A 14,819-nucleotide genomic window follows, 5' to 3' on the forward strand; every position below is an offset into this window, starting at 1 on the left:
TCCTAACTAGGGGTAAAAATGAGTCAAGTCATTCGTAAGCGATTCGATCAAAACTCGACTTGAATCGGCTCATTTAATAATTGAGTCAATCTCAAGCCCATTTAATACTGACTCGATGGCTCATCAAGCTGATCTCGAGCTCATTTAATACTGACTTGATGGCTCATCGAGCTTGTTCGAGACAAACTAATTTAATATTCTAATATTTAAAATAGTTACTACTTTAGAACTAAATAATAAGTTGTGAAGTGGCAAAAAGGTGAATCGTTTGCCCCCAGCACCCCCGCTAGTCCGCTCCAAGACCAACATGAAAGAGGTAAATCACGGTAACTGGAGAAGCTAGTGCGCAGTGGGTAGAGACAGGGACCAAGGAATTACACCCTGATTACCCCGAGGTTCAAACCCACGCTATCAAGTGGCAAGCTTCCAAGCACTAACTGTAGGTGCAGCGGAGGCCGGCAAGAGGGGGGTGAATTGCTCCTGAAAAATTAAAACTATACCCTCCTCGGAATTTAACTCAAAGATAAAAGCAGCAGTAAAATAATAGCAACTAAATTAAGGAGACAGAAAATAAATCAGAAACAGAATTTAACCTGGTTAAAACCAAGAGAGTTGTTAATCCAGGGTGATGAAAACGCACTAATAAAAATCTCCTTCTCTGAAGGCGGAGAAGCCTTTTACACTTTTGGAAACTCACTAGTTGCTTAGGAATTGCTTACAGTATTGATTGCTTGAGTTGTTTTGAATTCCTAGCTCCAGGGGTCCTTTTATAGCCCCTGGAAATTCTATCTCGGAGGTCCAGGGCGCCTCCAACAGAGGTCCAAGGCGTCTCCAAGGGGTGAGTGGATAAAACTTTATCCGCAACGTAAACGGTCAGTTTTGACCTATTGAAGGCGCCTTCAACAAGGCTGAAGGCGCCTTCAAGCTGGAGGCGCTTCCAAGCCTGATGGAGGCGCCTCCAAGCTGGCAGCTAGAATTCCAGCTTGCTTCTTTGCTTCGCTTTGACTTCCGACGCTTCGATCTTTTGGGTGATTGCGGCCAACCGGAATAGGGCTCACCCGAACCCAATTCCCGGCCTTCTCCTCGAGCAGGCTTTCGTTCGGCTTCTCGTCCCTCGAACGCCGCGCACGTTCTTCTCGCTCCACCGGAGTACTCTTCCGCAGCTCTCTCGTCCTTTGGACGCACCGAGCCCGTCGGCTCCCTTCCCGTACCGTCCTTCTCGCTAGCTACGTCTTCCGCTCGACTTCCTGCGCTCCTAAGCTCCTGCACACTCAGACACAGGGATCAAACAAAGCAGGATCTAACCAATTTGGTTGATCACATCAAAACACCCACGGGGACCAACAATCTCCCCCTTTCTGATGGCATCAACCCAAGTTCAAGTTAGGGTAAAAATAGACAGAAAAGTAATTTTAAAAGAAAAATTACTAAACGCACATATTAAGCATTAGTTTGCAATAAATAAAATTGCAACTACAGAAAGAATATTTTTAATTTTAAAAAAATTTTCTCCCCTTAAATATGTACTTCTCTAAGCTTGTACCTTTCTCTCCCCCTTTGATCACAGCAAAAATGGGCTAATAAAAAAAAATTTTAGCATAGAAAAATTCTAAGTTAAGATGAAATTAGAAAAATAGAAATTTCAAAGATATTTCTAAGTAAAATGAAGTTTTTTTTTTTGAAAAAATTCTAAGAAAATTTCTAAGTAAAGAAAAAAAATTCTAACCACAATAATTTGTTTGGACTTTTCACAATAATTTCTAAGTAAAAAATTGATTTTTAGAAAAGAAATTCTAAGCAAAGCTTTCAACAAATATTTTTTTTTAAAAAAAATGAATTTCTAAGGAAATGTTTAAAAAATTTTCAAAGCATTGTTTAATTCCAATTTTAATGCTTTTATCAGAAAGTTAATTAAACATTTTTATTTCGATATTTCGGCTTCCAGGTCGTGGCGAGGCACTAGGCCTTCTTGGTTATTAGAGCAACAACCACTTCCTTAGACAAAGCTTCCATAAAGAAATTCAAAGTTTAATTTTATTACTGTAAGCTTTAAATGAATTAATTTAGCACATATTTCGGAACGCAATAGAGGTTCCTTCCTACAGGGTTATTCAAAAATTTCGGGGGTACATAGTTCTTTGGTACTCTTTTAAGTTGATCCTGATGGTTTCTAATATACCAATTCAATTTTCCATAAATTTTTAATTTTGAGTTTGGAAATTTATTTGTTTTTAAACATGCATCAGATTTCAATTTTTCAATTTCTAATTTTAATTTATCATTTTCTGATTTTATACTATCGTACATTTCAAGTGGATATGCTTTTGCTAATTTCATTTTCAATTCTTTATTTTCTTTTTCTAATTCGAATAAGTCTTTAGAAAGCGATTTAATAAAGCGAAAAAACTGAGTCGGAGTTAGATTTCGTACCTGACTTACCTGACTCGGTGAGGCTCCCCCTTCACTACAGCTTTCCTCTTCTAATGTTCCTCCCCCTTCATCGATACTCATCTTTGAGCTTGACTCTTCTTCCAGCTGATGGTTAGCTATTAGAGCTATCCCCGAGAATTCTTCGACGTCTGATTCGGAGGATGAGTCTGACCAAGTGGCCTTTAGGTTCTTGTGTTTGGAGGAATCTGATTTCTTGTACTTGGTCTTTGCCTTCTCCTTTTGCTTGCTCTTCAATTTCGGGCAGTCATCCTTGATGTGCCCTTGTTCGTTGCAGTTGTAGCAACGAGTCGTTCTTCTTTTTCTCTCATGCCTTTGCGATCTAAATTTGTTAGATTTAATTAAAAAATTTATTGAAGTGTCTTTCCAGTAGTGCCGCTTCTGATTCGTCGACCGAGGCTTCGGAGTCAGAACTGTTCATTTTTGCCTTTAAGGCAATGTTCTGACTGGTCTTCTCTACTCCATTAAGCTCTGAAACTCGAGATTCGTGAAGTTCAAAAGTGGAAAACAATTGTTCTAAAGTACTTACCTCGAGGTCCTTAGAGATGTAGTACGCATCTACTAAGGAGGCCCACTCTGGAGTTCTGGGGAAGGCGTTGAGCGCGTACCGGATAGAGTCCCGGTTCATTACCTCTTCTCCAAGATTGGTTAGTTGCGTGATCAGCTCTTTGATCCTTGCTTGGAGCTGCGCTACCTTCTCGCCTTGGTTCATCCGGAGGTTCGTCAACTGGTTCCGGAGGATGTCGCGCCTCGCTAGCTTCGCTTCGGAGGTACCTTCGTGGAGCTCCAGGAATTTTTCCCAGAGATCTTTCGCAGAGTCGTAGCTTCCGATCCGATTTACCTTCTGAGGTGGCAGAACGCTGAGTAGGTGGAACTCAGCCTTTCCGTTGGCGACGAAATCGACTTGCTCCTTCTTGCTCCATGTATTTTCTTCTTTATCTTTTGGCACTGCAAAATCATATTTCATTGTAATAAGAATATCAAAATCCGTTTTAAAAAATACCTCCATTTTTCGCTTCCATGTGGCGAAATCTCCGTCGAACTTTGGAGGATGAATATTTGCTCCGGTCATTGTCTTGATCGTTGTACTTTAGTCGCCGATTAGTCCTTCTGAGGCGGTTTGGCTCTGATACCAATTGTAGGTGCAGCGGAGGCCGGCAAGAGGGGGTGAATTGCTCCTGAAAAATTAAAACTATACCCTCCTCGGAATTTAACTCAAAAATAAAAGCAGCAGTAAAATAATAGCAACTAAATTAAGGAGACAAAAAATAAATCAGAAACAGAATTTAAACTGGTTACAACCAAGAGGGTTGTTAATCCAGGGCGATGAAAAGCGCATTAACAAAAATCTCCTTCTCTGAAGGCAAAGAAGTCTTTTACACTTTTGGAAACTCACTAGTTGCTTAGGAATTGCTTACAGTATTGATTGCTTGAGTTGTTTTGAATTCCTAGCTCCAGGGGTCCTTTTATAGCCCCTGGAAATTCTATCTCGGAGGTCCAGGGCGCCTCCAACAGAGATCCAAGGCGCCTCCAAGGGGTGAGTGGATAAAACTTTATCCGCAGCGCAAACGGTCAGTTTTGACCTGTTGAAGGCGCCTTCAACAAGGCTGAAGGCGCCTTCAAGCTGGAGGCGCCTCCAATCCTGATGGAGGTGCCTCCAAGCTGGCAGCTAGAATTCCAGCTTGCTTCTTTACTTCGCTTTGACTTCCGACGCTTCGATCTTTTGGGTGATTGCGGCCAACCGGAATAGGGCTCACCCAAACTCAATTCCCGGCCTTCTCCTCGAGCAGACTTCCGTCCGGCTTCTTGTCCCTCGAACGCCGCGCACGTTCTTCTCGTTCCACCGGAGTACTCTTCCGCAGCTCTCTCGTCCTTCGGACGCATCGAGCCTGTCGGCTCTCTTCCCGTGCAGTCCTTCTCGCTAGCTGCGTCTTCCGCACGACTTCCTACGCTCCTAAGCTCCTGCACACTGAGACACAGGGATCAAACAAAGCAGGACCTAACCAACTTGACTGATCACATCAAAACACTCACGGGGACCCACACTAACCATTCCAGCTAAACCCATGGGGGCAAATAATAAGTTGCGAAGGTATTTATGGTTATAGGTTTCATTGGATTTGCTGATGGTTGAAGCGAGCTCGAGCGCATGATTAGATAGCCCAGCTCGAGCTCAAATTCACCAACTCGCTCAAGCTCAAGTCTCTTTAATTTTCTCAAGCGTAAGCTGACCCAAACTAGAGCTCAGCTTATTTGCACCCCTATCCCCTACTGTGTATGCGTTACTTTTCTCAGATATGACAAGTATCCTTTCCTAGGACGCTTCCCGACCTTCTCCTCTGGCACTTGAACTGTGTGAAATAGCTTGGAACACCAAGTACTTGAGATTTGGCTTCATTCACATCGATTTAACCATATGATAGGCATGCCAACAATGGGCCAAACAGACGGCGACTCGTAAATAAATATTCCATCACAGTTACATTTTAAGAGACTCATAGCTATCAAATGGTGACACCAATAAAACTGCCCACATCCCATAATCTTGTATCCACAGTAAGCCCCATTGGACTGGCACAGATGAATCATCAACAATACAAAGCTGTTAATCTGGCAAGCTAAACCTTTTAAATCCTTGAGTAGAAATGATAATTCATACGCCGATGGTCATCTGACATTGGGCTTTGGAGACTGGCGATATGGGGAAGCATGTGCACCTTGTGAAAGGCTCCTTGTTGGCTGTTGTGCGTGACTTCCAAAGGAGCCTTGTGGTTTCAATCCATTTCTAGAACCCAGACTATTGGAATGTGTCATTGAACGTTCTGTTTGCATAGTCTGGTAGAAGTAAGATGAGCTTGCCAGGTCTTTAAGGTTGATTATTGGTCTGAGGGCTTCAACAACATCACTCATGAGTGGCCTTGCTTTGGGATCCCGACTGAGACATGCTTGTGCAAGTTGGGATACTTTCTGTGCACCTTTGATGGAGAAATTACCCTCCAAGCGAGGATCTATAAGTCTATAAAATCGACGCCTTTCCCCAAGGTGTGGGCGTGCCCACTCCACAAGATTGTGCTCTCCGTTTGGCCTGTTCTTGTCCATTGACCTTTTGCCTGTCATCATTTCAAGCAGCACCACTCCAAAGCTGTAGACGTCACTCTTTGATGTCAAATGCCCTGAGATACATACAATGATAGTAAAGCTTAAGTAATTCTAGCTCAGTTCAATAAGACTGTAACCTAAATGAACGCCTACCTTTGAGTTAAAAAATGATTTGCAACCAGACAATTTGTTGGCTGTCTAAATAATTATATCATTTGCTCAAATTAGTGGTGTTGATTTCTTTTTAAGTTTATCTTTATTCTAAGAAAAACGATTGGAGATATATTAGGAGAAAAGATATCCTAGTTTATCAAGATAGGTTGGTTTTCAGGCAAAAACCAACCAAACCAAAATGCCTAAGGAAATAAAGACCTGAGACACCAGTTCTAATCCCAAAATCCCAAATTAGGGTAGCAATAGTGTTAGGTTGGTTTTTGTGTTTCCAAATGTTTGACATCCCTAACTTTACAGGTTAAAGTATTGATGAATCAAAAAAGATTACTAGGAGGGAAATAACACCGTTACATGTTTGCATTCATGAATATTTAGTTTCAAATCAACTAAGGAAAAAACATGGATGTTAATATGATAAGTAAACTAAGATTACCAACACGTGGGTTGAGGAAACCATAGGAAACTTCTCTTAAACCAGTAAATAAGAAAACTGAGAACTTGTTCCACAACTTGTGAAAATCTTACACATGGGTCAACAGTTGGAATGGCTGGCCTAACCATGGGTTTAACAACGTAGCAACACAATAGATAATTATTCTAAGTTTCTAACAATTAAAAGGGATACAGTAAGGAGAGACCTCAAAAAGTAACTTCCAGTAACTCAGTTCTTGCTGTAGTCATTCCATTGGCATCAAACCCCATAGTGGAAAACATAGGAGCATCTCTAGAAAGAGAAGATATCTTTACAAGAAAGGGAAATAGGGAGCCTCAACAAAGGTAAAATATGATGAACCCAACAGGTAGAAGTAATGAACTTATGGTTATAACTTTCTTGAATAGGACACAAGGAAGATAATGTGTATGCTATAGAATACGCAACAGTATCATTCCGGTAGAGAAATATAAACTTTAATCTGAATATTGACGGCCCTCTCCAAGTTCTGGCGAATGTTCAACATATATTCAGAACCAGCACAGGCCTAACCAGTGTGTTCTCCACTTGCTCATTTATTTTTAGGCAGAAACTCTAATACACTTTAAGTTCAGACAACTTTGTGGTCATCAAAAATGAATTACATTTTCACCGTGAGATAGAAGAATACATTGAAGTATGGTTTGGATATAACTTGCTTAAGAGAGACAGAATTTAAAAAAGAGGAAAAATGTTGCAAAAATGAGAAAAAGAAATTACAGAAAATAGCCATGGATCCTTTCATGATATAACCAATGATCTCATATGCATAGAAAACTGCAAAGAAATCAACTCAAAATTTCATTTAGAGAAGCAGATCAATAGTGCACCTGTCATAACATATTCGGGTGCTGCATATCCATATGTACCCATCACTCGAGTAGACACATGAGTTTTATCACCTTCAGGAGCATCTTTAGCGAGTCCAAAGTCTGACAGCTTAGCATTGTAATCCTGAACGCTTGGAATTTCAGAAATAAACAGATACTGAAGTGAAAGATATAGTATTTGTTACCTACCACATCTAACAAGACATTTGATGATTTGAAATCCCGATATATCACTGGCCTTTCAGCTTCCTCATGAAGAAAAGCAAGACCCTTTGCTGCTCCGAATGCAATTTTCATTCTTACAGACCATGGCAGAGGAAGTGTTCCTATTGAAGAAAGAATAAACAAAAAAGCTACATAGCATTTGAACCAAACATTAATAAATGAATAGAAGCTTGACAATCTACAGGGTTCAGGTGTTGTATAAGACTGGATTAACAATGTAAAACATTAGTGAAACAAATGGCATAAGTACATAAAAGACTAGAGAAAGAACTATGCAATACAATGGTAAATTGGGTATGAACTAATAATGGTAGTTCGTCAAGAAAATTTCCTATGTATGCCATGGACAATAAGAGATTAGGCAACATAAAGTTGATTTCCTTAGGAAAATTTGAATTAATCAAATACTTCTCTAATAGACGATTGAGTAGAAAATATCAATTAGTTCTAGTAACTATAAATATCCTAACAGAAATTCCACATCATTGAGATTTTTCAAAGTTGTTGGACTGGTGTGAAAAATATACTACTTCCACAGCATTGATGAAGTTTGTCTGAGGGAAAAGAAAGATAATGAATGTGTCTTCATATTTGAAAACTCCATAAGATAGGATCAATTGCAAACAAAACATGGGGTATGGTCTTCATATTTGAAAATTATAGAAGCAACATAGGCTAAGTTTGCTGCTGCAAGTGCAAACATCATATATTTGGTTAAGATTAAGATAAAATAAGTGACAGACGTTAAAGTTTGTTATGGTATGATAAACAAAAAAGGGCAGCCCGGGAAAGGATCCATTGTACGCAGTCTTACCTTGCTTTTTGCAAGAAGTTATTTCTAGGATTCGAACCCATGACTTTGTGGTCACAAAACAACAATTTTACCGTTGCGCCAAAGCAACAACTTATGGTATGATAAACAAGGGGAGAAAATTGATAGTTAACACACTATGGTTCCAATGATATTTAGGATCTGTTATGGAATATAATGGAATAACAAATAAATGCATGGCACGATTCATACTTCTGAATAGATGGTTTTCCAAACTTCCACGAGGCATAAACTCATACACCAGCAGTCTTTGATCGTCTTCAATGCAATAACCGATCAACTTTACCAAATTTGGATGTTGAAGTTGACCAAGATAATTAACTTCAGCCTGGAGATAAATGATAGGAATCATCACAAATATCCAACAGATATACTGTAAATTCAGTATTGATAACCAATTCAAAAAACTAAAAACTATCACTTCTAAGACCACGTACCAGCCATTCTTTATGCCCTTGAAGTCCATCATGGTTAAGGGTTTTGACAGCAACAGTAAGTCCCGTACCAGGTTTCACAGGAGCAGTTCCATTCTCCTCGATCCATCCTTTGAAGACACAACCAAATCCTCCCTCTCCAAGAAGACTTTCAGGTCTGAAGTTTCTTGTTGCAGATTTGAGCTCATTGAAAGTGAATTTCCGCAGTTGAGTTGCAACCTTAAGCTCCTCCCCAACTTTTGACAGAGATGAATTACTTTCAGCATTACTCGTGGTGGTAGAACCAGATGCTATTGGAGCAACTGGTTGATCCCTACTACCATCATTAGTAGACTTGCTTTCTGCAAACCCACATTAAATATGCTGGTTTTCGATCAATTTAGGAAAATAATGGAATGTAACAATTCATATCTTAAATTGAGAAGATCAACAAATTCAGAGAGCAGCTTAGTGTCATCGTGAAATTTAAAACAAGCAACCACTGAATATATAAAGAAAAAAAAAAAAAACTTATGTCAATTGTACAACACTTAAATAACCAACACCAACACTAAATTTTAAGTTTATTCTTTGGCCACACTTCAACATGGTGAATATCATTAATATTATGTTAATTTCTTCAAATAAAGAGGCAAATTTATAAGGAAAACATTTTCAATCAGACAAGTAATTAGCACAACAGATTTAGCATATGAAGCAACCAGATAACGGAAATGATACAGACACTGGTTTCCTAAGAACACGGAGTTAAAATACTCCAATGTTTCTGTAACTGGTTGATCACTGTCATAACCAACTAAGTGTAACGTTACTTCTAATGCAAGATTTCTACTTTATGAGCTGACCAGGATTTGAGTTAAGAATTCATATTTGCTTGAATATTGCAATTCTAAGGGTGAATTCATTGAACTTTTCTATCACCCTCCATTAGCAGCAATATCTCGTCATGGAACTGGGCAATGGGCATTTTGCCAAGCAAATAATCTGCATCTAAGCATACGACTAAACCTCTTCCAATATGAGGCAATACTAGTCCCAGAATACTTCCATCGAAATAAAATTACTATGATAGTGACTACCAGATTCCAAAAACAAAAGACACTAGATACTAGAGGGGGGAAAGGATAAGGTGATAAAGTAAAGGGAAGCTATCTACCCATTACGACGACTACAACCATCACGCACGAGCACGACTCTGATAACCACAGAAAGGCCACTGAGCGGCCAAGTGGAAGATAAGTTGCAGAAGTAGGGATAGATTACCGCACTGAGTAGCAGCGCTGCTGATGGAAGTATCCACCTTGGCTCTGGAACTGGAAGGGACGCAGCCCCCCATCAACCGAAACTTCATCCAGCAACCCGTTCCCTCGCCCTTGCCGCTACTGCTGCCCTTGCTCTTCTTCCGCCTCGTCTTCTTCGCACTCCCCTCCTTGGACCCCTCCCACGAGGCCAGCTGCGCCACCTTGGGCACCAATCCCATGTCCAAGCAAGCAAGCAACTCAGCACAACATCAAGGCGCTCCAAAGATCCGCCCCTTCCAGCCGGCGAAAAATCAGCAATCGGGAACGAGGAACCGCGACCAAAAGGGCAGAAGATCAAATTGGCGAATGATTGGCAGTGGAGCGAATAAACAACCCAGATAAGCAAGAATCTGGCGTGGGGTAAACAAATGAAGGGAAGGAGAGGGAGGCGTCGGCCACCCTAAATTGACTGGGCGAGATCAAGACGAACGAAAAGGAGCGTGGAGTAAAGTGAAGAGACAACGGGGGAATCTGATCAGCGCAGTGTCGTAGCGGTAGTCGTAGCAAGCCCATTCGCAACAAATTTTTTTTTCTAATTTAAAAAAAATAATTTCGGTTTTTTTTTACAAAATAAAATAACGAATTTTTTATTGTATAATTATTAATAATTAATTACTAAATAAAATAAATATCATAGATGATAATTTAGAAGGACTGAATAAGTATTTTAAAAACATTAAAAATTAATAGAAATAAGTTGTACAAAAGTCAGTTCAATGTTTTTTTCCCTTCCTCTCTACGTCTCTCTTGTTGAATATTTGAGCAAATTGACTTCTGTTTTTTTTGTTTGTTTGATAAGATTACGCACGTAAATGGAAATTAAACATGACCATAGCAAAGCAATCAATCAACGAGTCCAAATATTATAAAATAATTAAAACTTAAATCGCCGTTGTTAGTGGTTATACTAAACCCGATCAATAAATGAGCCCAACTATCTTGCATTTAATGAATTAAATCGTTAAATACGCACCAAAAATACCTTGTAGCCGATTGATGTGTTCTCTCCGACACAATCTCGGTTACTAAAAACGCATATGTTAATTAAAAATTACCAGACACAATTCCTCAAAAAAAAAAAATACTCTTCATTTACAAAATAATTTATAATTGAATTTAATTAGGCCATCAGTAATTTTTTTTGTTTTGAAATTCTTATTTTATTTTTATTTTTATTTAGCTCATAAAATGAAATAGGAGACCTATATATATTCCAGAAAAAGGAGAAGATATCCGGCCATGTCGAAAGAGGGTGAGCTAGGCTTGACCGTCTCCATTCTACACCTCCGGCCAAGGTTTCCATCGGGGTACGCGCATTAGGCTGGAAAAGTGCTCGACGGTGGCGGCGTCGGATGCGCCGTGACGGAGAGGCCTGCGAACCTAGGTGAGCAGATCTGCAGTCGAACACGGCCTCGAAGCGGCCTGCGGCGGGCCAGGCGGGCGATCCTCCATCCGCCGGAGCGATCCCGGAGAAGTCGATCTCAGAGAGCCGCCCCCAGCTTCGGGATTCAAGTTGGACACGGGCTCACAGTGGGCTCGCGAGCAAGCCACCAGCTTACAAGTAGGAATATTGTTCAGGTGATCCCCCGGACCGTGAGTAAGCTGCAAGGTTCATCTCAAGGCGGCCTGTGGGCCCATGAGTAAGTCGCGACGTTTGATCGGTGGGCTTACAAGTAGGCCGTGAGATAATTTTTTTTTTTTTAAAAAAAAGTAAAATCAATTCAGTTAAATTACATAGTAAACTCGTTTGGGATAACTTACACCATGACGTCCTCTGCCCCCTCTGTCCTCATGGGCACTGTACGCGTGACCCTGGACTACTGACTAAAGTGACTTCCCTTGCAGCCGAAAGTGATGCGATCTCCTCCACACTCTGCTGCTCATCCTTTTACAGTTTTTTTTTTTTGCCCTTTGTACGCATGGAGGAGACGCAGACTTACGTGCCTACGCTTACTTGCAATTTTGTACTCCAAGGTCACCTCAGCGTCACTGCATTCATTCTTATACGTACGCATGCATGCGTGCCTGCAAGGATGCTGAAAGAATGCAGACGTCACCCCCATCATTGTCCCTTTAAATTTCTGAGGGAGAGACGGGACACAAAGGCTTGGAAGGACGCATTAAGTGGACCTGGGAGCCCTAGTCCCTATGCTCTTCCCTTAGACGTGTATAATATTTTGCTGTAGCCACAGCTGCTTCAACGATTAGGTCCTCATCATTGATGCCCATGCAGCGGTACGCCTTTTGCTTAAAGCACATTGATTCCAGCATTTACTCATACAGGATCACCAACGACTTCTTGATTCGAGGCATTTATATTTAGCAGATGTTTTTGAGAAGTTATGCCTGCCGTCCCGAGCCCTGCTCTGCATGCTGACTAAGTAGACAGAGCTCACTGCTGCCGATGGTTTAGAAGGTGAGCAGAACGGTAATGGCCCTATGCATCGTAGAAATTGTTCAGGACAAGTGAGAATTTTGCTTCCATTAATCGCAGTCAGAGCACTGGTTTGACCAGAAAAAGGGGTTAACAGTAAAGAGCAGACTTTCTCCATTCTATACCCAAATGTGAAATTTTACATATGGTCCACCATGAACAGTCTGAGGCGGGAGGAAGAAAATTAAACCCGAGGCAAAATGGGCGATGTACAAGAAGAGAGGAATAGCATGCAGTCGATCGATTGCCCTTGCGTTTAATTGCTTCCGATCACGAGTCCTTATGCTTATTCCAGCGGAGAAGGATGTCCCTGGCGATATTGCGAGCGTCATGGGCGGCACCGAGAAGGCCACGCTTGGTGAAGCCGACGCAGTAGAGTCCATCCTGGCCTTTCCATCCGCCAGGGAAAGGATCCTTGGCCATGCCCTCCTCGGCGAACAGACTCTGACCACCCTGCCATATTAAACAATGCATAGGCTCCTCAATCGCTGCCCAGTGGATGCATGCAAAAATTTGAACTTTAATTTAATTACTCATGTTATCTACGTGCATGGTACGAGTAGAACACTAATGAAAACAAGGCCACGCCTCTATTCGATCTCTTCCTAGCTATAGCTTAGGTGGGTGATCCACTGACGAGACCCATGAACAGGAAGAACACTACATTCGCCACTGTTAATCATTTGTAGCGCACCCAATGCAATTAAAGGGAAGCTATGATCTAGTTTGCACCATGAGCTAGTGCCTACAAAACAGGGGGTAAAACAGAAAGTAAGAAAAACAACGGGATCCAATGCACCTTGAGCCACGAAGGCACGTTGCTCCTGTAACCCGTGGCCAGGACAACCGAGTCGAACTGTTCCTCTGTTCCATCCACGAACTTGGCTCCCCTCCGAGTGATCTCCTTCACACCTCGCGTCACCTTAACAGCGACGACAGTTTAATTAACAGCAGTTCATTGGTGGATTTCACGAGGGTTGGTGAGTAATTCATGAGCAGTTAAGCACCTTAATGCTGCCGCATTTGATTTGGGCGAGGGCGCCCACGTCGAGGACCGGGGTCTTGCCAGTGAGGTTTTTGAGGGCGATGGGGCCTGTCTTAGGCCTTCGGAGGCCGAGCCTGTCAGTGTCGCCGAGCATGAGATGGGCCACCGTGCACAAAAACTGGTCCACCAGCCGCAGGGGCAGCCACCGCAGGAGCGCCATTGTCACTCCGAACGTCGACATCCCCATCATCTCCCGCGGCAGCACATGAACCTGGAGAAAGCACCACCAGCTTCACATTCGAACTAATTGATCGATCGCCAGGAGGAAGAGAGATATATAGGGAGAGCAAAGCTTACGGTGTTCCTGACGACCATGTAAGGTTTGGCGCTGTGGCGGCAGAGGTCCAAGCTCACCTCCATGCCGGAATTCCCGCAGCCCACGACCAGGACCTTCTCCCCCACGAAGTAGGCGCCGGACTTGTAAGCGCAGGTGTGGACGACGCGGCCTTGAAATCGCTCCATGCCCGGGAACTCCGGCACCACGGGCTCCGCGTTCTCGCCCGTCGCCACCACCAGCCACCTGCTCGCCAACTCCCCGCCGCCTCGCACCCGAACCCTCCACGCCCCGACGGCTGGGTCGAACTCCGCGGCGACCACCTCGGTGCAGAACCGCGGCCGGATGCCAAATGCGTCGGCGTATGACTCCAGGTAACAGAGGAACTGCTTCTTGGAGGGGTACTTGGGGAAGCCCTCCGGGAAACCCAGCATCGGAAGCTCGCAGAACTCCTTGGGGAGGTGGAGACGCAGTCGGTCATAGGTGCGATGCTGCCACAGCGAGGCCACGCAACTGGCCTTCTCGAGCACGGTGCAGGGGATGCCAACATCGGCGAGGCAGGCGGCGACGGCGAGACCGGAGGGTCCCGCGCCGATAATAATGGGCCCCGGCAACCATGTTGCTTCATGTGGATCGTCGTCGGAGGCAACGCGTGCTCTGTTCTGCTCTTCTCCTCTTTGCATTTCCCCGTTTGGCCTTCGCTTCGGCTCCTAAGCGATTTCTTCTTATGCGAATCCGAAAGGAACTCGTCGACTATGACAGGGCAAGGGAGTCGGGCCGAGCTCTAATTTATAGGGAGATGGCGTGGGTTTAAGGAAGGTTTAACGGAGAAGGTTTACATGGAACAGAGCAACAGCGACTGTGAAGTGTGAGAGACGTGGAGTCGTTGATGCGTGAGGACTAAGGCAAACGATTTGATTCTTCTATCTCCCTATATAGCCATTCTTTACTCTCAAACTCACTGAGCCATTCTTCTGACTAACGCACCATGTAACCCCCCATCCTCGATTCCTTGCTCTACTGAGAGGGAATTAATTGGGATTACGCATGCAGGTCATATTAAAGGCGAGCGCCCGGCGACATAAATGACGGCCAAGGAGACGACCAGTCTCGAACCATTGCTGCTAATCCTAATTAGCTTGTGGCTTTAGCTTCTCTCATCTCCAAATCAAAATCCACACGAACTGTCATTATTTTCCTTCCTTGTAAACAAATTATATGGGAGAAGTCTCCGTGGTGTGACAAAGGGAA

At 42.8% G+C, this 14,819-nt stretch overlaps 2 protein-coding genes across 2 annotated transcripts; both read right to left on the reverse strand.

Moving 5' to 3' along the window:
• Positions 1 to 4,883: 4,883 nt before the first annotated feature.
• LOC122014623 (serine/threonine-protein kinase PBL34-like) lies at positions 4,884 to 10,295 on the reverse strand. Its single transcript, XM_042570949.1, has 6 exons — positions 9,778 to 10,295; positions 8,518 to 8,855; positions 8,273 to 8,408; positions 7,213 to 7,349; positions 7,024 to 7,147; positions 4,884 to 5,621 (listed from the first exon to the last, which is right to left on the reverse strand). The coding sequence occupies exons 1-6, from the start codon at positions 9,992 to 9,994 to the stop codon at positions 5,116 to 5,118; spliced, it is 1,458 nt and encodes a 485-aa protein (XP_042426883.1). The 5' UTR covers positions 9,995 to 10,295; the 3' UTR covers positions 4,884 to 5,115.
• A 2,010-nt stretch (positions 10,296 to 12,305) lies between these two features.
• LOC122014624 (indole-3-pyruvate monooxygenase YUCCA1-like) lies at positions 12,306 to 14,776 on the reverse strand. The gene is made up of 4 exons (XM_042570950.1): positions 13,592 to 14,776; positions 13,257 to 13,505; positions 13,049 to 13,171; positions 12,306 to 12,702 (listed from the first exon to the last, which is right to left on the reverse strand). Exons 1-4 carry the CDS (start codon positions 14,249 to 14,251, stop codon positions 12,520 to 12,522), a joined length of 1,215 nt encoding a protein of 404 aa, XP_042426884.1. The 5' UTR covers positions 14,252 to 14,776; the 3' UTR covers positions 12,306 to 12,519.
• Positions 14,777 to 14,819: the final 43 nt, after the last annotated feature.

Source organism: Zingiber officinale, chromosome 8B (assembly GCF_018446385.1).
Source record: "Zingiber officinale cultivar Zhangliang chromosome 8B, Zo_v1.1, whole genome shotgun sequence".
Classification (NCBI taxonomy): domain Eukaryota; kingdom Viridiplantae; phylum Streptophyta; class Magnoliopsida; order Zingiberales; family Zingiberaceae; genus Zingiber; species Zingiber officinale.